The 21,653-nt window shown below is 43.0% G+C and overlaps 1 protein-coding gene across 1 annotated transcript in view; it reads right to left on the bottom strand.

Annotated features, from left to right (window-relative positions):
- The window catches only part of EPHA10 (EPH receptor A10), a 44,694-nt gene extending 37,718 nt beyond the window's left edge, over window positions 1-6,976 (bottom strand). The window contains 4 exon segments of the mRNA XM_020983624.2: window positions 1,403-1,502; window positions 1,504-2,118; window positions 4,880-4,944; window positions 6,721-6,976. Coding sequence (XP_020839283.2) covers window positions 1,403-1,502; window positions 1,504-2,118; window positions 4,880-4,944; window positions 6,721-6,826 — 886 coding nt within the window. The 5' untranslated portion in view covers window positions 6,827-6,976.
- Between the last annotated feature and the right edge of the window lie 14,677 nt (window positions 6,977-21,653).

Below are 21,653 nucleotides of genomic sequence, written 5' to 3' on the forward strand. Positions count from 1 at the left end.
GGGGATGGAATCCCTAGAAATTAGAGGGAGATGGAGAGAGGGATCTCAATTCAACTCAACAAAAATTTATTAATTAACTATTATATCCAATGCACTGTATTGGGCACAGAGAAAGGGATACAAAGATGAACAAAACATAATTCTTGCCTCCATGGAGCTCACAGTCTAGCAGGTGGATATGATGTATACTCAGATAGCTATGTGATTTAATACGAATCAAACATACAAAGTACTCTGTGAAGACTGAAAAGGAAGTGTTGACTGAAGGAATCAGGGAAGGCTTCTGGGATGAAGTTGTATTTGAGTTGGGCTTTGAAGTAGGATGGCAACAGATTGAGATAATGTTGGGAAGGAGATGGGAGAAGACTCGGGGAATATTGTGACCAAAGCCACAGAGGTGGGAAAGTATGAGATCTGTACAGTAATTTAGTCTGGCTGGAGTGTACTTTGCATGCTGGAGAACAGTAGAAGATAAACAAAGATGAGTTGGGTGACATCAAATAGTAGAGGAAAAATGCCAGACTAAGTGAGCTGTAGGAGGCCAATGAAGGCTATCAAACAGAGTGACATGATCAAAGCAGTGCCTAAGATATGATACCCCCCAAATCTGCCTGCCCTTGCGCTCACCATAGACTTGGGCTCCTTCTTGTCTTCCCATGGGCCCATATGCAAGTTGGGCTTTCCTCAAGGCTAATGGGACTTTATCCTGGACCTTGGTAAGGCAATGGGGGAACTTCACTATTTGCTTTTTTTCCTGAAGTGGTTAGGGGAGAAGGAGGAATCAACAGTGATATAAGCTCCTAGACAGTCTACCAGGACCCCTACTCCTCATGGAAATGGGAATGGGTCTGCACCAGGCTCTGAAGAGGAATCCCACCCTGGGAAATCAGACTTCCCGCTCTGACTGTACCCTCACAAAGATTTCACATTCACCTTTCCAAAAGGACTCCTATCTAGTGTAGACCAAGTAACCTTCCCTTTCACTTCATTAAAGCCCTTCCTCATCCATCTGAGTCAATGGGTGTAAGAACACTAGATACATACTCAGAGGACCTGAGTTCAAACGGCAGCTCAGTTACTTTGTGACTTTGGGCAAGTCATTTAAATTCTCACCCTTCAAATCTGTAAAATGGGGAGTTCTCTACTTCACTGGGCTGTTGTGCTTTGAACAATGCTATGCAAATGTAAGCTGTTATTATTGCTGTTATCAGAGGCAGTCTAATACCCTGCTTCGTTTGAATCCGGACAGAGGGCAAGTCACTTCCCCTCTGAGTTTCGGTTTCTTCATCTGTCAAACAAGAATAACAAGCCCTGGTTTTCCTATTGCCACTGGGTGGTGTTGAGACTTGAATGAGGTCATGTCTACAAAGTGTTGCCAAAGCTCAGTAGAACGTCCACTTACCTTCACAGGACTCCTCCCGCTCTTGGAAGCCAGCGCTGCAGCTACACCTGCCGACAGGCACGAGCCACTCCCCGTCGGCACTGCAGTGCATTCGAGGGGGGAGGGCGGCCGGGCTCCCCCTCTGAATGGGCCACACACGTGCCAGTGACCTCCACCAGCGACGAGAAGGCAGCCTCCGCCACAGTGTCTGGGAAGGCTGCCAGGTTCTGCACTGTGGCCAGGCACTGCTTGTAATACACTCGCACGGAGACCAGTGCCACGCAGGCGCCCACATCTTGGAAGGCCAAGTGGAAGCCGTCCCTGCTCAGTGGCCCGATTTCCCTCACCTCCACGTTGAGCTTCATCTTCCGCTCGCCCAGATCACCCTGGGTGAAGCTCTCATCTGCTGCGATGGTAGCCACCTTGCGCTGGCGGCTCTCGCTCAGGCTTCCACCTAGACCAGCCCCGCCCTTTCCCTCCCCCTCTACTCCTGCCCCAGCCTCCGCTTCTGCCTCAGTGTAGTAGAGGTTGAAGGTCTCCTTGCAAGATCCTGCCACCCCTGGGATACTGCTACAGTCCCGAAGTGTGAACTTGAGCTCGATGAAAATCCGCTGCCCACCACGCCGCCCAATCCAGCCTGTTTGCAGCCAGTTGTTCTGGTTGGGTTCCAGCACGTTGCACACCTGGTAGGTTCGGATTGGTCGGTCGTTCTCATCCACTCCACTGATTTCTTCCCACTGCAGAAAGGGGCAGGGGGGAGAAGGGCAGATGAGTGTCCAGCAGGAGAAGAAGGCTGCCTGTTTTGCACAGGGTGGTATGTAGTACCGCAGACAGAGCACTGGATGCTCACAGCTAGAAAATATGGGTTCAAATTCTGACTCCCCACTTACTAGCTGTGTGATCTTGGACAAATCACTTAACTTCCAGGAATCTCAGTTTCCTCACATCTAAAATTATAACAACAACAAGAAGTAGCATTTACAGAGTGCCTACCAAGTGCCAGGCACTGTGCTAGGTGCTTTATAAATTTTATTTTATACGCTCCATCCAGCAATCTTGGGAGGTAGGTGCTATTATAATTCCCATATTACATTTCAAGAAACTGAGACCGAGGTTAAACGACTTGTCCAAGGTCACACAGTTACTAGGATTTGAACTTGATCTTCTTGAGGAGTACACTAGATGATTTCTAAGCTTCCTTACAAGCTCTAACATTCTGATTTTATGGATCGAGCCTTGACACTGCCTTTGACATATAATGCAGCCTTGGGCAAGTCCATTTCCCTCTGGTTCTATTGTGTAAAATGAGGTTCCTTCAAATTCTAAACCCTATGAACCTCTAACAAACTTTCCCTCACTTGTCCTCAGTTTCATCATCTGTAAAATTAAGGCATTAAATTAGACTAGTCTGATCGAAATCCTCTGTCCTTGGATGATCAAACACTCCAGAGCCTTTGGGGCTTTCTCTTAGAAGGTAGTCACCTGCCATAGCATCCACAAGCTCAGGCCAAGGCTACTCCATGAAAGGACTTAGGTCCAAGTCTTTCCATACAAATATATGTGATCTGTGATAGCTTCAGGGAACTCCTGGTGTGTAAATTCTCTCCACCAAAACCTATCTACTACTTATTAAAGAAGTACTAGGGAATTATCTGACATTCATAGAAGTTAGTGTATAGACTACTAGACTTGGAGTTAGAAAAACTTCTGCTCAAATCTTTTCTTAGACACTAGCTTAGTGAAGTAGAGGAAGTCACTCAACCTCTTTTGTCTGCTGTTTCCTCATCTGTAAAGTGGAGGTGATAATAGCTTTTACCTCACAGGGTTGCTGTGAGAGATAAAAAGAGACAATGTATGTAAAATGCTTGGAAAATCTTAAAAGCAATATGTTAATGTAAGCTATTATTATTGAGTTTGTCCAGAATCTCAGACATGGTAAGTTTCAGAGGCAGGATTTTAATCCATTGTTCCCTGATTCCAAGTCCCCCCACCCCCCGCTTCCTTCGTAGGACTTTTATGAGCATGAAATAGGAAAATGAATGAGTACTGTACAATTTTAAACACTGTAGGGATTTGAGCTATTTTGGTATTACTATTGATAGAAGTAATGTGTTATGGTGGATAGAGTGCAGAGATAGAAACCCGTCTCTGACACTTGGGTCTGTGACCCTGGGAGCTCTCCATGACTTACCAGAGGTATCAGCGTTGGACAGTGCCTTACATGTAGCAGACTTCCTATAAATCTTTGTTAATTGGTTGAGGCTGGTCAATGGGAAGGACACTGACTCAATCAATCAACAGATATTTACTGAGGGCCTGTTTTGTGCAAGGCACTGTCCAACACCAATGCCTATAGAGAAACCATATTTTATAGAGTCAGATCATGTTAGATCTGGCAGGTACCTTAGCCACTACGTAGTTAACTCCCTCATTTTACACATGAGGAAAGCAAGGCCTGAAGAGAGAAAAGTGACTTGTCCAAGATCACCCTGGTAGTATCAGTGCCCAGATTCTCTGATTCCAAATCTGGTACCCTTTTCCACTACATGATGCCCAGTGGTGATAACAGCCTATACAGTCTAACCAAGCTGGGATTGTTGATAATTTCTGTTGTGGAAGGAAGTAGTAAAAGGAATTACCCAATAGTCATATCTCTTTGTTTTTGATACACACTGTAAGGACTTCCATTTAAGATTTGCCTATATAATAATTTTTCATTCAGTTTCATATTAAATAAATCTACATGCCATGAGCATACAGCAGAAGATGATTTGTCCTGATAAAACATGTTGGGTAGTGGGGTGAGAGAACATGGCAGTAAACATTTGCTACGGATAATCATTTTACAAATGGGGAAACTGAGGTAAAATGGAGCACCTTTATTTGTCCCCAGACTGCACCTTCCAACAGTTGGCTACAGAAACCAGATGTCAATGACTCTCCAGCTGAGGCTCTTAATCTAACCTTGTCCCCTTGGTAACCTATGGTCTTCTTCCCCACCCCTATCAGTACACTGACAGATAATCAGACATCTGTAGAGCAGGTGGCTGATACCAGCTTCCTGGTGACCAAACTGCACTTGAGCTGCAGTGACAGCAGCTGCATTGCAGTATAGATCTCACACCAACTGGGCCCTGGAAGCTCGGAACTCTTGAGCCCAGAACCTTGGTGTCTAGAATTCTGAGGCCCACAACAGACAGACTGGATGGACTGTGTCCTTCAAAGGGGTGGAAAAGAGAAGGCAAGGCAGTTATTGTCAGCTACTCCCAGAGGAGAGCAGCTGGCTTCTTGGACTGGCTAATTGGCCAGAGGAGCCAAGACTCCCAATTGGCTGTGTGTAACCATAATCTGGAGAGAGAAGGGCTGCAGCCCCAGAGCTGCCTAAGGATCTATCACTAAAGAGGACTCTGACTTCAGCCCATGTGGAGGTGGAAGGACTCACCACTCCCATTTCTACCCTTACCACTCAAGGAGCAGGAAAGAGAAGGAAAGACTCACCCCATTACTGGGTAGTGCAGTCCAGCCTAGCTCAGCTTGGGATTCCTTGGAATCCAGAAGGACAACTAGAAAGAGGGAGTGAAAAATGTTAGTGCAGTGGGAGGGGTGGAGATGTCCCAAACAGGATTAAGGAGTGCAGTGGGATAAATCAGGGCTCCTTCTATACCCCTAGATCCCTGAGGAGGAATGCCAATGGCTGGAGTGAGGAGTGAACATTTTGAATCTCTGTGTAGAGACTTTAAGCTGATTCATCTAAAAAGAGGATCAGAAACCCTTAGAAGTCTCTTGGGATAACTCTGACTCCTTAGATTGTATGATCTTTGTAAGCCAGAGGGATATTATAGGGACTGGTATAGCAGAATCCTATAGGCATCTGGCCTAGCTCCTGCCTTTAAGTTTGACTAGCATGGTAGAAAAGGTGTCTCTTTATAGATAGAGATGCTAAATGGAGGGGAATGTCCAGGTCAACAAAACCCAGCTCCCTCTCCAGAAATATTCCCAATCTCTGCCGTGCTCCCCTCTTCACCTGGCATTCCAGTGGTAGGGGAAGATTGTATCATGATACGTAATATTGGAAGTTCTCTGGGACTTCAGTGGTACAATCTTATCTCCTTACATATGAAGTACTGACGAAGTGGAGAGAGTGACTTGAATAAGGAAGGGCATGTAGGTAGTAAGAGAGCTGGGATTTGAATCCATTTTTTTTTGTCAAAGTAGACCCTCAAATGAGTTTCCAAGGTATCTCTCTGCCAGTCTAAACTCAGACTATCCCCTTACACTCCATGTCTAAATCCTCAGATAGGGGAAGGATTAAGCCCTCTCTACATTTTCTCTAGCTATCTTTTCTCACGTCCTTCACGTAAGCTTAGAGAAAGAAGGGAAATGGCTTCGAACTTCAGAGGGGTAGCCCTCTTAAACACCTGATGGCTTTCTCCTGGGGAAGGTATGAGGACATTGATCAGCCCCTCTGCTAATAAGGCAGCATCTGAGAAGTCGCCCAGAGCCAGAGTTACTATGACAGACAGCTGCCCTAGGGTAGCCAACTAAAGCCAGGGGTGGGGAGCGGCCCCCAGAACAGTCTTTGCTTCCAGACGTGTGTCTCGGCCCAGCTACAGCCAACAGAGGGAGGAGCCCAGCCCTTGGGTCCGCCCTATTCTGACCAGAGAATCGGCTGAGGTTGGCAGTACCATGGACAGCGACTCGGGCTCTTGCTTGTCTTCTTGATTTTCTGGCCTTTTGGTCTATCTCACCCACTCCTGGTCTTCCTCATTTCCCACGTTTTCCCATCTCCTCAGCCCCTTAGCCAATCTGAGATCTACCCACCATCCTTATCTCTTCCTTGTCCTCTATCTCCCTCGCAAAGGTCTCCCTTATACATCCCGCAATATCCTCTTTTCTCAGACACCTCTCTAGTCTTTTGGAAGTTCTCTTCAGCATCCAGGACCCCCAATATTCCTCCCCATCTGCAGTTCTTGGACATCTCCCCAAGTCTTGGAAACCCCCTCTAGTCTTCCAGACACTCCTCCCTCAGTGTCTCGGAACATCTTTTCTCCAAGTACCACAAAATGCCCCGCCTCCCAATACACCCTCCCCCCCCCAACTAGCCCTATCATCCCGTGGCTCCATCCCTTTTTGGTTTCTCGGACTTCCCTCCTCCCCTCAGTCTCTCTACCTTACTAGTCTTTGGCCCTGTCTACGCACACCCCCCGATCTCCGTAGCCTCTCCTGACTCTCTGGCTCCCCCCGCTCCAGACCCTCCAGCCCTCTGGGCCCTGGCTCCTCAACGCCGACCACTGACCCCTGTAGCTCTCTAGCCCCCTGGCTTCGGGTCCCAGACTTACCCTCCTCGGCGGTGACAGGCCGGCTGGGCCCCAAAAGGAGCGAGAGGAAGAGCGGCTGCAGGCAGATAAGCAGGCGCTGGGGGCTCGGGCAAGCGCCAATCTCCATGGTCCAGCTGACAGAGATGTCAATGCGGCCGCCCGGACCCCAGCTCCAGCCCTGGCCCTGGCTCCAGCCCCTGGCCCAGCCCCGGCCGTATCCCTAGCCCCAGTCCTGGCCCCCGCCCCACGGAGCCGCTCTCCGGACCCCGGCCCAGGCAGGGGGCGGGGACGCATCTGAGACCGTCACCTGCCGGGGCCAAACAGCAAACGCAGTCCGTGGGACTCAGCCAATCTACATCCAAGGAAGGCGGGGCTTCTTCTCTGGGAGGTGGAGCTCTGGAGGGAATGAGGCGGGGCTAGGGCCGCGGGAGGGGGAAGGGTTCCCCACCAATCCCTGCGGAGCAGTAGGCGCAGGGGGCGTGGTCCTACGAAGCGAAGATCCGCACGTGTTCACGCGTGGGAGAATCGCCTCTTAGGGACCCGAGATCCCCTGAACGAGCAGGGTGAGGCACCCGGTACAGCCCGTGGGGTGAAGATGCAAAGATGGGGTATCTACAGAGAGGGGGACAGACCCACACTCGTAAGCCCATACTGGGGAATAGGAGGAAGCTTAGATCTTCCACCCCAAGGGAAACCTCTCTAGCAGGGACCCAGACCTGGAAGGACCTCCGTGGGTGCTGAGTGCCCGGAACCCCGGGGTAAAACTTTCCCTGTCTCAGGGCTACGGACCTCTCGTCCACTCTCGAGGTTATCATCAAGGAGGGAACTGGAGAGAGTCTCGTGAGGCTTTGGCTTTTCTCAAAGTGCCTTTTCTAGCGTGCATCCAGGTGTTGTAGATTTGAACTGTGACTGGTAACCCGCGGTCTATTTGGACCCCAACCCATTTGGGCTCTGAGCCTCTTCTCTGACTCGATAGTAGCCGCGGCCCGTTTCATTGGGGCGGAGTGGGGGGGGGGGCGCACCACATTTGGTTTTTCTTCATAGGCCTTGGCGTCACAGCTCCACCTGGGGAGGACACAGGGGCTGCAGAATCTGTGGAGAATCCGTCTTCTCTCTTATTCTTGTCCCTCTCCCGCCTCTCATTTCCCTTAACAGCTACAGCTCTTACCAGACTCCTCTCTAAAGGGAGTTCAGGAACCTGTATCAGCTAAGCCCTTCCGAGGGAGAGAGGACTAGCTGGCCTGGCTGGGACTGGTGCTGTGTTTGTATTTGGTGGAGGGAGCCTGAAATTATTTGTATCTTTTCGCTCTACAGTTAAGCAGCAAAACAGAGAGAGAGAGAGAAAATCAGTCCTTGACCTTGAGCGAAGGTTGTCTATGTGGTCAGCATTAACCCAGTGCGGGCGTGTATGATGTGTAACGGAGAGGACGGGGAAATCTTGGACAGGATAAGCTTCAAACCATTCTTCTCCCCAACCTAGGCCACAGGAGCCCTAATTAGAGGATGTAGAAGGGGCAGTGTGCATGCCTGTGAATTGTGTTTGTGTGGAACGTCGGCAGAGCCAGTGCACACACTCGGCAAAGTTTGGAAATTGCGCCCCCTGTTTGTGACTGTCTGCTGGAGCCTTCACCAGGAGGTTAACCTTACAAAATTAGGCCCTAACTAATTAGAAAAAAAAAGTGTAGGGAGGATTTTCTATATTTAAACCTCACTACTTTTTTTAAACCGTCATTAAAAAAAGAGTCCATATTATAAAAACAATAGATAATAATTTTTTTTAAAAAAACAGACCATAGTCATGTGGTCAAGGACAGAACTCTGCACCTGTATGGGCCTTGTTTTCCTCATTTGGAAGATGACAGTAATAATATAGGTCCTACTTACTTCCATATGACAATGACAGAGATCAAATGAGCTAACTGACATGCTCTGTAACTATAAAATATTTTTTCAAAAGAACAGGTTTCCTCATCTTCAATGTTGGTGCCAAATTATTAAAGCTAAAGTACAAGTCCTTTCTTTCTATTGAAAAGTGTGGGGAAGGGGGGACAACAAATTACAGAACTAGGAAGTGACTTGGTGGAAGAGTTACTCTTTAAGGCAGCTTTGTTCAAGTGTTTTAGGGCATGTGTTATGTATAGCAAATATTTGTTGGCATATATCATCTGTGTCAAAGCAAAATATATTAAAATATTTTTTAAAAAGCATCTCTCATTGTGACCTGACAAGTTTCCTATTGTACTTATCCTAATGCACACTCTATATATTTGTGTCTATTCAAGTACATATCTCTAGGTACGTAGGAATAGAGATGGAACCTGTGACTTCAATGGGAAGTTCCTCTACTAAGGTAAGTACCCTATCTGCAATTTATAGTCATGGAGAGTTGCCTAGAACACTTAGAGGTTAAATGACTTGCCTAGGGTCACACAGCCAGTATCTGTCAAGGAGAGGAAGGACTGTAGCCAGGTCTTCCTGGCTATCTGGCCAGTTAGTTCTCTACCTACTAGGCTATGGCAGCCTCTCTTGGTTCATATCTTATTTTATTCATCAAATATTTACTTAATCCTCACTATGGGATTAGGAAGCTAGGGAGGGAATATCTGGTGGGGTTTTCCCTTCAAAGAATTTAGAATCTAATAGTAATTTATCTATGTGGTGTTTGTGTGGGGAACTAAGTGGGTCTACTATGTACTAGCAGATGTACATGACAGTTTTCTCATATAAAGTTGTGTCCCTGTGTGCTGGGGGTGGAGAGTAAGGAAATCAGGAGGGAGTTGTTCCCTGGTGGGCAGAACTATCTCCCAAAGGAAGCCTAGGCAGAGGCAGGGATACAGATAAATACTAGCTTTTTTTTTTTTTAAAGATGATCTCTAGGGACCTCCAGGCCTGAAAGCCAAAGAGGAAATCCCTAAGGAGGCCTGACTCAATATTACCCTCAGAGAACTGGGGGAAGGCCCAGGAATAAGGAATGGAATTAGTTCTTTGGGTTCTACCCTTGGAAGTTGAATGGGAAGGCAGAGGGGGATATTGGGAAGGGCAGTGACCCTGAGGAGAACAAGGCCCTGGGAACCTCTTTTAGGTTGCTGGAGATTGATTGTCTGAACTTTCAACCTTCCTCCCAGACTCCCTCCTCCACATCTTCATAACTCTGTGGAAGATTACGCACTTCCATTCCCCACTCTCATTTCCTTCAGCCCTAGGGAAATTGGTAAAGGGAGCCTTTTAGCTGGCACTTAGTAGGTGCTTAATCAGTGTTTGCCAAAATGAATACCTCAAGAGGCCCGTCCAACAGTTCCACTTTACCGAAATAGCCTATTCCTAACCCCACTCCTCCTCTACTCTTCATTCCAACTCTCTTTTACCTTAGCAGTCCCCCCTCCCCCCTCAAACAGCAGCTGAAGCCTCACGCCGCAGCCCTAGTTCACAGTGACCCCCGACCCATAGCCCCCAGTGACCTAGTCTTGGTACCTCTAGACCCAGACAGAATTGGCATGTGAGGGATCTTAGTCGGTCCTTCCATCAGGTGCAGGGTATTAAACCGGGTAGGGCAGGGGAATTAAGGGGCTCACAGCCCAACCCTACACCTGAGGGTAGGGATGAGAGAGATTTTCCAAGGAATTTGACTTTCTTAGAAAAATTCAAGGAGAAAAAAATGTGAATGGACCGAGAAGGGGAGAAACGCAGGTGTATGTAGATATACGCAGATATATGCAAATTGGGCGTAGCTGCGCTAGAGCCCTGGTGCTAATGAGCTATCACAGATCAAGCAGCAGTAGCCCTAGGGCCAGGCTCTGGAGCAAAATATGAGCAAATTAAGGGGGCAGACTTAGGTCAGAGCGTAAGTCTACGTGGCCAGGCAGGTATTATCCGGGTAATTCAAGTAGCCAAACCTACTTTGGGCCTAACTGAGATAGTCACCTTCCCCGGCAGAAAAAGCTCTGTCCAGGTGCTGTCCACTGCAGAACTGAACCTGTAGCCTTCCAGGGTTCCATCTGCGGCCGCAGCCCATCCGCTAAACTACAAAAAAGAATTGGGCCCTCTGGGCCAGCAAGGGACGACCATCTGGCCTCCCTGGAGCCCGGCGCCCTCAGGTCACCATCCCATAGATCCAGGGACCTCTTCCCGGCTCCCGCCCCTGGCACCCACCGTTTCTCCAGGTGCAGACCCGGAGGCGGGCCTTTCCCGAATGTCCGCGCTGCCCCGCTGGCCCCGAGCCGCCTGCAGGGACGGAGGTGTGTGCGTGTGTGTGTGTGTGTGTATGGGGGGCTGTGTATGTGTGTTTGTGTGTGCGCGCTTGGTGTGTGTGAGGAGGGTTGTCGAAGACCTCAATGGCCTTGACAAGGGGGTCTGACCATGGCGGCCGTTTCCCGACCCCCACCCCGTATTGCAGTCTCCTCCGCACATCCTGGAAAAGAGAAGAGGGAGCGAGCAGGAATAGGAGAGCCAGGCTGGTAGATTGAGCTACAAGAACGTGCCTCAGCCTTCTAGAAGACAGCGCCTCTTTCCCGCCGCTGCCCCGCCCCCTGTCTGTCTGCGTCCCTCTCTCCTCTATCCTTCAGTCTTCATCCTAGTCTGCTCTCTGACTTTCTTTTCTCCCACTTCTGTTCTGTCTGTCTTTCCTTTTTTCTCTTCCTCTTCTTAATCTGCTCTCCTTTTCTTCTCTCTGTTTCTCCCTCTGTCTCCCTCTTTTTTCTTCCTCTTTGTCTACCTCTCTTTCTTCCTGATTATCTCTTTCTATCACCATTCTGTCTGTCTGTCCATCTATCTCCTTTAAAAGTTATTGAAAACTAACCCTTCTGGGTGAAGAGAAATTGATTTCCCACTCCTTTCTCCAGCTCCTTCAGGCAGAAAGTAAATCCAGATGAGCCCTGACACAGAAGGTCAGCTTCTCTATGGAAGAGGCTTGCTAAGATGTCATGCAGATAATACAGAGCTGAGCCAGGGCAGAAGGTGGAGGAGGGGTAAGAACTAGAAGCTGACTTCAAAGCCCCTGCATTGGGGCCCTGCCTCATGCAGTAAAAGAGAATTTCTGTCTCTTTCCTTCTCCACCTCCCACCACCAGGGAAGGATGAACTCTAAAAGCAATGGTGGGAGAGGGGATTTTTTTTTTTGTAAACAAGGCAACAAGCTCACTGAAAGAAATCCCCTAAAAGTGACTAAAGAGAAATTTTTCCTATTTTTTACTTAGAGAAATATAAGCCACTCAACTTCACTGCTCTCATTTTTAAAAATTGGATTGCTCTTTTTGTTTTTACATCACCTTCATTTTTAGTATATACTTCCCTCCCCAGGAAGCCATTCCTTGTAACAAAGTTTGAAAAAGAGAGAGGAAAAAAATCAGCTCAGCAAAATGAACCAACCCATTAGCCAAAGCTAACAGTAGCATATGCAACACTCCATATCCATAGTCAACCACTTATATAAAGGAGGGCAAGAAATGCATATTTTTCATCTCATTTTTCAACAACTGCTTTTAAAGGAAAACCTGGGTTAAACAAATCTTTATTCAATAAATAAAGGGTAGCAGATTTAGAGCTGGAAGGAATTTTAAAAGCTATCATCTTCATTTGACAGAAGAGAAAACTAAGGAACTAAAAGGATAAGTTACCTGCTCACTATCATATAATTACCACCTGAGTCAGGATTTGAACCTGAGTATTCCTGACTCCCAGTCTGATGCCATTGCCACTAAACCATTTTATTTCATATGATGGTCAGAGAATGAGAGGGAAGTAAGAAAAAATATGGAGAAGGGTGGAGAGTCAGAAAAAAAGGGAAAGAAAAATGGGAGGAAATGAGAAGGGAAAAGAGACAGCAGAAGGAAAGAGAAGAGGAAAAGAGAGAGCAGAAGGAAAGAGAGACAGAGAGACAAATGGACACAAAGATAGAGAAATATGGAGAAATGGGACCAGGGGGAAAAAAAAGGAAATACTCTTAGAAGCATTGTTAGAATATAAACTGCTTTTCCTATAACCTTCTGCCATACTTTAAGTACCAGAATGATTCATCCCTGTCCTTTACAATGCTGAAAAGTTGATTCACCAGCCTCTCACATATCTTCAACCGTTCTTTAACTTCAGAAGCTCTGTTCCTTGTTGCCTCTAGGATAAAATACTAACTCCTTTATCGGCATTTAAAGCCCTTCATAATCTGACTCCAGCCTACCTTCCCAGATAGATTTCAAATAACTCTCGAGTTCTATGAACTTTTAGGTTCCAGGCAAATTGGCTTACATTATGATAGGGCATTCCATCTCCTGCCTCCATGACTTTGTGTGGGTGGTACCCCATATCTGGAAAACTGTACCTCCTCATTGCAGCCTCTGGGAGTCCTTATCTCCCTCCAAGCCCAGCTCAAGTGTCATCTGCTACATAATGTCCTTCCTGATTTCCCCAGTGGCTAGTACTAACTCCACAAAATGATATATTCAGGGAAGTCATAAAATGAGGTTATAAACCATTCAGCCAGAATTTCAAAAGGACCTACCATATTGCATAAAACATTTCATTAAGGTACACACACAGGAACAATTTTTTTTTAATTTAAAAAGCAAATGTTCATTGAATACTCAATCATAAAGGAGATTCTTTTTATTTATAAAGCTAAAGTAAATAAAATTTAACTAAAATTTAAAAAATGTACAACACAACTTTATCCTAAAAATAAAAACTTATAAAACAAGACAAAAAATACCAAATTTTAGTTGTAGTGATAACCAGGAATACATAAAAATACAGCCAATTTGCGTGATCTTTATCTTTAACCAATTAATGAACTTACCAAAATTGGTCAAACCAGATTAGAATTTCTTCATCTTCCTATCCTAGAGAACAGTACATCCCTTACCAGATGTTTAAGTTTTAAATTCTTCAATCAAATTCTTGTAATTAACTAATGAAGCCAATTCTTGTTCAATGTACAGCATTCCTCTTCTCATCAATAAACTTTGGGAGCATCTACCATAAAAATATACACCATTAATGGGGTGAGCAAGCATATATAGAAATGGGGCCCTTATGAGGGGAACCTAAGTGGAGGGGCAACTTCCAGCACCCCTGAGACCTTCTCCTGATGTTCCTGAGATGCTCCTCACACAGGAAAGTGTTGCTCCCTTGGTCTCATTGGGCTTGCTCTCTGTAGACTGGTTGCTTTCTGTTTCACCATAGTTTCTGCCTTTCAGCTGAAGTTGACCATGGCATTGTGGTTAGAGACTTTGCCTCCAGGTCAGAAGACCTGGGTTCAACCACCCCCTTTAGTATGTACTTCCTGGTTGTTGACCTTGGGCAGGTCACTTCATTTATCTGAGACTCTGGTCCTCATATATAAGACAAAGGAATTGGACTTGACAGCACCTTCCAGCTTTAGATCTGCGATCTTTTGAAAATCTTTGGCTATGTAGCACTGCTAGGCTCTTCTAGAAAGACCTAGAGGGGCAGCTAGGTGGTGCAGTGGATAGAGCACCGGCCCTGAAGTCAGGAGGACCTGAGTTTAAATCCATCCTCAGACCAAACACTTGACACTTACTAGCTGTGTAACCCTGGGCAAGTCACTCAACCCCAATTGCCTAAAAAAAAAAAATTAGAAAGAACTAGAGGCCTTACCCCATCATATTACTGGGAAACCTTTCTAACTCTGAGCCTCAGCTTTGAGATCTGTTATCTCCCGAGGAGTGGGACACACATAGAGCACACCCTATTGCCATATCTATGCTGCCTACTATGGGCCAGGCACAGTACTAGGCTCTGGGGATACAAATAAAAATAAAACAGTACTCACCCTCAAGGTGCTTACAGTCGATCTTAGTCAACAACAGGTGCACAGTGACCACGAAGGTGGCTGAAGCAAGTGCTGTGGAGGGCTTAGAACTTGGTGAAATATCAGAGACGCCAAGGTCATCCACTGCATCCCAAGTGATTGTCCTGACTTTTGTCTTGCCCCTGGACTTCAATGACTCTGGAAGAGAGAGTAAGGCTGACAATTTGCACAGCTCTGCATCAATTAAATCTAATTCACTCACAAGTAAAGACCTCACTTATTTGTGATGTCACTGGTCTTCAAAAAAGGAGGAACAACAACAATGTAGAGATACAAAATATATGCAAAGTAAGTACAAGGTAATTTTAGTGAGTGAGAATACAAGGAACTTGGGAGATTCTGAATCTAAATCATGTATTTAAAGCTGGATGAAGATGTGAGACACCTAGTCTAACCACTAATCAAATACTTTCTTCCTTACATTTGTTTTACTTCTCTGTGCACGTATTGTCTCCCTCTTTAGAGTGTAAGCTCCTTGAGGGCAGGTACTGTTTGGTTTTTGTCTGTGTATCCCAGCACCAATCACGTAGTAGGCACTTTGAAATACTTGTTGAATTGAGCTGAATTAAATAGGAAGATCAAAGGAATCTCATGGGGAACTTTATTTTCCATAGGGAGCAGAGATTGAATACCATTGATAATTGATGATGCGGGGGAAGGCTGCTTCATTTCTTAATATTATAGATGAGGAAACTGAGAAAAGAATGTCTCATGGGAGTGCTTAGAGTTTGGTCTGACATTAAAGATGACAAGGTCATCCCCGCATCTCAGGCCATTGCTAGTCATCTTGACTCTTCTCTTGCCCCTGGACTTCGATGACTCAGGAAGAGAGAGTGAGGCTAATGACTTTGTGCAACTCTGCCTTGATTAAATCCAATTCACAGAAAATCAAGACGTCACCTGTGATGTCACTGGTCCTCTTTGAAAAAGAAGGAAAGGAGGGGCAGCTAGGTGGTGCAGTGGAAATAGCTCCTGCCTTGGAGTCAGGAGGACCTGAGTTCAAATCCAACCTTAGACGCTTGACACTACCTGCGTGACCCTGGGCAAGACACTTAACCCCAATTGCCTCACAAGAAAGAAAGAAAAGAAAAAGAAGGAAGGTTTAACAACAATGTAAATATTTGACTAAATTTTTTTGGTAAAAGTATCTTTCCAAAATGGGTGTACTAAAGGACTGTTGGTGTCATGAACTGGCCTAACATGAAATGCATGGAATTATTTAAATAAAGTGACTAAAACATCTATGCCTTCTGAGATCCCACTCCTAGGTACATATTTCAGGGAGCTAAATGATAAAATAAAGGCAACTTATACCTCAAAATATCATCACTTTTTGTATTGGCAAAGAATTATAAAGAAAGCAGGTGCCCATCCAGTGGTGAATGGCTAAATAATTTGTAGTCCATGAATATAATGTAATATCAAAACCATCAATGATGCAGAGATATAGGGGAAAACAGTTTATTATATGCTCAGAGCATCAACTCCCTATATACCTATATCAGTGAGCCTTGAACAGAAGTTTTAAGCTAGATTTTGGTTATAGACAGATTATAAGCAGGATGGGTACAATGGAATTTTATAGAAAGCAGAAGGTAAAGGTAATGATTTACATAACGAGGAACAAAGGCAGAAGGAGAAAATCTGTATCAGGTCAAACAAGATGCTAATCACTTGGGATATACCAGAATTTGCAAACTGACCATTTACACCAGAGCTAAAGTTAATACTTCGGCTTGATTTTGCAGACCCTAGTTAGTTATGTGACTTACTCATCTTAAGTAAATGGGAATAATAAAATTGAGCCAGAAATTCTCTCATCACACTGTGTTTTAAGAAATGGTGAAGGTAATGAATACAGAAAAGCATGGGAAGACATAAAAACTGATTCAGGGTGAAGTAAACAGAACCAGAAAAACAATATACACAATCACTACGATAAAAATAGAAGGATCAAAAAACCAAAACTATGGAAACTGAGTGCTGTGAAATTATAACCAAGCTTGACTCCAAAGAATTTTGAAAAACCAACTCTCCCTGCTCTTTTGCAGAAGTAGGGGTGGCACTGAATGTGGAACACTGAAAATGATATCTATCTTTGGATGTTGATTCGTTCTGCTGATATTTTCCCCATTTTAAAAATTATTAATTGAAAAAACTACTGGAACAGGGGTAAAGATACATGGGAAATGCTGGAGATGAATATAAGAAAAGATATCAATAACATTTATTTAAAATAATTTTTTAAAGTAGAAAGGGTCTTTTCCAAGTTCTGCTGTGAGATGAGAGATCAGCGGGGGCTCTCCACTGGCTGTGACTCTCTTCTTCATAGTGGAGAAGGTGGACATCTTCTGCTACAAACTACTTGGAAGTCTGGGAAATTAGAGTCACACCTCAAATCCCGACTTGGCCCCCTAGAAGAATCCTTTGGAATGTATGGCAGAGTGTCATTTCGCGGGAGGGGAGGAGGCAGGGAGAGAAGATTGCTTTCAGTTTGGAGGGACAAACAGTTTAGCAGTGAATTTTTGAGCAGGAGAGGAGTGAATCCCGGCCTTGTATGTCTTAAAAACCCTTCACCAGTGTTTTAATTAAAGTCAGTCCCAGCCCTTGGTGGTTGTTTAATTACTCTGCAAGAAAAAAAAAACAAACAGGAATTCTCAGTAAAGTGTTTTTAATTGGGTTATTCTGGAGGTAGGGTGGAAACGGTGGATTCATTATAATAAAAAACGTTACTGAATAAAGAGAGAGATTTTCCTGGAGAATAGGAAAATACAAAGCCTGGCATCAGTGTGACAAGGTATATCTCGGTGAGTGTTTATATGTCTGTGAATGCACATGTTACTCAACAGATATGTGTTGATTACTGGATAAATGTTAGTTGTGTTAGAATGAAGAATAAAAAAGCAGTATCAGGTGGTTCTTGCCCACAAGAAACTTGTAATCTAGGTGGGAATTTCCAATTAGGGTACACAGGGTTAGGGGAAGAACAGGTATGGGAGGGGAGAGAAGAGAGAGAGAGAGAGAAAAAAGGCATAGACTTCATGAACATATTCACACCACAACATCTGCATACAAACATATATTCAATACACATATATAAACCTGTGAAGGAGGCAACAAGGCTTTATGGAAAGAGTCCTGGGTAAGTCATTTAACTTCCCTGGGATTCAGTTTCTTCATCTGAGATCAAGCAAATCTCTGAATTCCCTTCCAGCTCTTATGTTTTATGAACACTTAGAATCAATGAAAAGCCCCTTAAGGACAATTCTCAAAAGCTTTAGTTGAAATCTGGATGCTGCTAGTGGGGCTTATCAAGGAGACAAACTGAACAGATAAATGTTGGTAAATGCTTAACGACAGATAGGGGTGGGGCAGCAAATGTATGCAGGCCACACTTTTAAGTTTAATCTATGTCATTACCATTTTCTCTGTCATTTTATTAAATCTGGACGATGAACAAAGCAATAAATCAAGCCCTGATTTGAAGCATATGCCATTCTGCAGTGTAAATGTTCACATTACACATTTCACATTCAGCTCTGGCTCGAGCTGGCTCCAACACACTTGTGGATAAAAGACTTCAGGGGAGTGTGAAATCTCTGTGGGATAGAGTAATCAGGTTAGGCCTCATGGAAGAAATGGGATAAGAGGTAAGCTTTGACCAGTAAAGAATTCAGACAGGTAGAAAGGGAAGGGTAAGGCATCATATATTATGAATGGTGACAACTGGCATAGGGTTCTTTGCTGTGGCAGAGAGCACTGCATCTCATCCAGGAGTCCTTTATTTTATTTTATTTTATTATCAGGTCTGCTTTCTCTCCCTCCAACTTTCCACTTTCTGCTCCTCTCTAGCCCCACTGAGAAACCCATTACAAATGTGTATCATTATAGTTAAGGAAAGCAAATTCCTGAATTGACCATGTCCCCACACCTTTTCCCCACCAGAAAAGGTCTCAGTCTGTACTTTGAATCCATTATCTTTCTAACTGGAGGTGGGTAGCATGTTTCATTATGGGTCCTCTGAAATTACATTTGGTCATTGCGTTGATCAGAGTTCTTAAGTCTTTCAGAGTTGTTTGTATTTACAATATTGTTGTTATTATATTCACTCTGCATCAGCTCATACAAGTCTTTTTTTTTTGCACTAGTCACTGCAAATGTATTATGTACAACTTGCTTTTCATTTTGAATATATAATAAAGCTATCATATAACTTTCTTCTTTTTCCCTACCTTCTCCCAACCCCCCCCCCGCCTTAGAGATGGCTACTACTAGACACAAATACACCCACATACACACACATACATATGCATATATATGTGCATATGCATATATATGTATATATATAAAATCTCCATACTATATACATACTTCTATTTATCAGTTCTTTCTCTGGATGAAGATAGCACCTTCCTTCATAGTTAATTTGGGTATTTCACACAAGTTTGCCCAGATTTCTCTGAAATCTTCCCTTCATCCTTTCTCCTAGCGTGATAATATTCTATCACATCCATATACTATAACTTGTTCAGTCATTCCCCAATTAATGGGTACCCCCTCAGTTTCTAATTCTTTGCCACCACAAAAAGAGCAGCTATAAATATTTTTGTACATACATGTCCTTTTCCTCTTGCTTTGATCTCTTTGAGGTATAGGTCTAGCAGCACTATCACTGAAAAAAGTGTGTGCACAGTTTAATAGTTCCAAATTGCCTTCCAGAAATGGCTGAACTAATTCACAGTTCCAGCAATGCATTAATGTAACTTCTCCCACAGTCCCTCCAGAATTCATTATTTTCCTTTTTTTTTTTTGTCAACTTTGCCAAGCTGAAGAATGTGAAGTTGTACCTAGGAATCATTTTAATTTATATTTCTTCAATTACTAATGATTTAGAGCATTTTTTTTCATATGGCTATGTGTAGCTTGGATTCCTTCTTCTAAAAACTATTTATATCATTTGGATGGTTCTTGTTCTTATAAATTTAAGTCCCATTTCCTATACAGTTACCCCTTACACATCTCAACTTTCCTCATCACAGTTTCAACATATCATAGGTTGGCATAAGAAATTAAATAGAAATTTTTTTAGGAGTTTTGTGGAAGCTGCAGACAACACTTGAAAACCAGCAGATGACACAGAGCCTATGACTAAATACTTAACCCAAATTTTACAATAAAATATTGTAAACACCCCATAAGAGAAAAAGAAAAATTCAGACTTCTTCTCTGGTACAAAAGAAAGAGAAAAAAATTTTATACGGATTTTCCAGATCACAGGAGCACCATACCGTGCACCTAAGCCCTATGATGTAGAAGGGATAATTGTATATTTTACAAATGAGACCCTTATCAGAGAAACTTGCTGTGAAGGGTTTTTTCCCCCATTTACCTGCCTCTATTTGAATTTCAGCTGCATTGGTTTTGTCTGTGCAAAACCTTTTTTAATTTTGGCACAGGAGTTTATAAATTTTTTGTATCATCTATCCCTTTCACAGCTTGCTGAAGAATATGGCTCCCTCCTCAAAATCACATTTTAAATGAATAAAATAAAACATACAGGCTTAAAAACCCAATTACATCAAAAACAGTTATCAAAATATTTTTAAAAATAAGTTTGTTGACACAACATAAAGAATGCTTGAGTCCTATTATCTGTGTCAATCTTGAGTACTAGCCTTGAGACCTCAAGCAAGTCATCTTACTTTTCTAGAACTATTTTTTCCTTTTGTAAAATTCAATTCAACTAACTTAAAAAAAACCAAATTTGTTGATAATCTTTTTTTCCCTTTTTTAAGCTAATATTTTATTTAGGATTTTTGCATCCATATTCATTAATGAAATTGGTCTATAATTTTCTTTCTCTGTTTTTACTTTTCCTGTTTTAGGTATCAATATCATATTTGTTTCATAAAAAGAGTTTGGTAGGACTCTTTCTTTGCCTATTATTTCAAATAATTTATTTAAAATTGGAATTAGTTGGTCTCTAAATGTTTGATAGAATTCACTTGTAAATGTGTCTGGTCCTGGTACTTTTTTCTTAGGAAGCTCATTTATGGCCTGTTTAATTTCTCTTTCTAACATAGGTCTATATAGATACGCCATTTCCTCTTCTGCTAACCTAGGCAATTTGTATTTTATAAATATATTTCCATTTCACTTAAGTTCTTAAATTTATTGGCATATAATTGGACAAAATAATTCATAATTACTTTGATTTCATCTTCTTTAGTGGTATATTTACCATTTTAATTTTTGATTTTAGTGATTTGATTTACTTCTCTCTTTTTAAAAAAATCATATTAACCAATAATTTACGTATTTTATTGATTTTTTCACAATACCAACTCCTAGCCTTATTTCCTAATTCAGTGGTTTTCTTACACTAAATTTTATTAATTTCACCTTTAATTTTTAGCATTTTCAATTTTGTGCTTAATTGGGGTTTTCTAATTTGTTCTTTTTCTAGTTTTTTAAATTGCATACCCAGTTCATTGGTCTGCTCTTTCTCTTTTTTTATTGGTACAAGCACATAAAGATATAAATTTTCCTCTGATTACTGCTTTTGCTGTATCCCATAGGTTTTGATGTTGTTTCATTATTGTCATTTTATTTAGTGTAATTACTGATTGTTTTCTATTATTTGTTTTTTAACCCATACATTCTTTAAGATTAGATTGTTTAGTTTCCAATTAGTTTTCCTCCTATGTTTCCATGGCCCCTTATTAAACATAATTTTTTATTCATTGTGATCTGTAAAGGAAGCACTTAATATTTCTGCTTTTAGCAATAAAATTTTGTGCCCTAATGTGTCATCAGTCTTTGTAAAGGTAAAATGTACTGCTGAGATATTTATCATATCTAGTTTATCTCAAATTCTATTCACTTCCTCAACTTCTTTCTTATTTATTTTTTGGTCAGATTTGTTTAGTTCAGAGAGGGGAAGATTAAAGTCCCACACTATTATAGTACTACTTCCATCTGTAATTCATTTAACTTTTCCTTTAAAAATTTAGATGCTATGGTATTTGGTGCATGTAAGTTTAGCACTGATATTGCTTCTTTATCTATAGTACCTTTTATCATAATGTAGTTTCCCTGTTTATCTCTTTTAATTAAATCTGTTTTAGCTTTGACTT

This window comes from Phascolarctos cinereus, unplaced genomic scaffold (assembly GCF_003287225.1).
Source record: "Phascolarctos cinereus isolate Bilbo 61053 unplaced genomic scaffold, phaCin_HiC Scaffold_726;HRSCAF=1367, whole genome shotgun sequence".
Taxonomy (NCBI): domain Eukaryota; kingdom Metazoa; phylum Chordata; class Mammalia; order Diprotodontia; family Phascolarctidae; genus Phascolarctos; species Phascolarctos cinereus.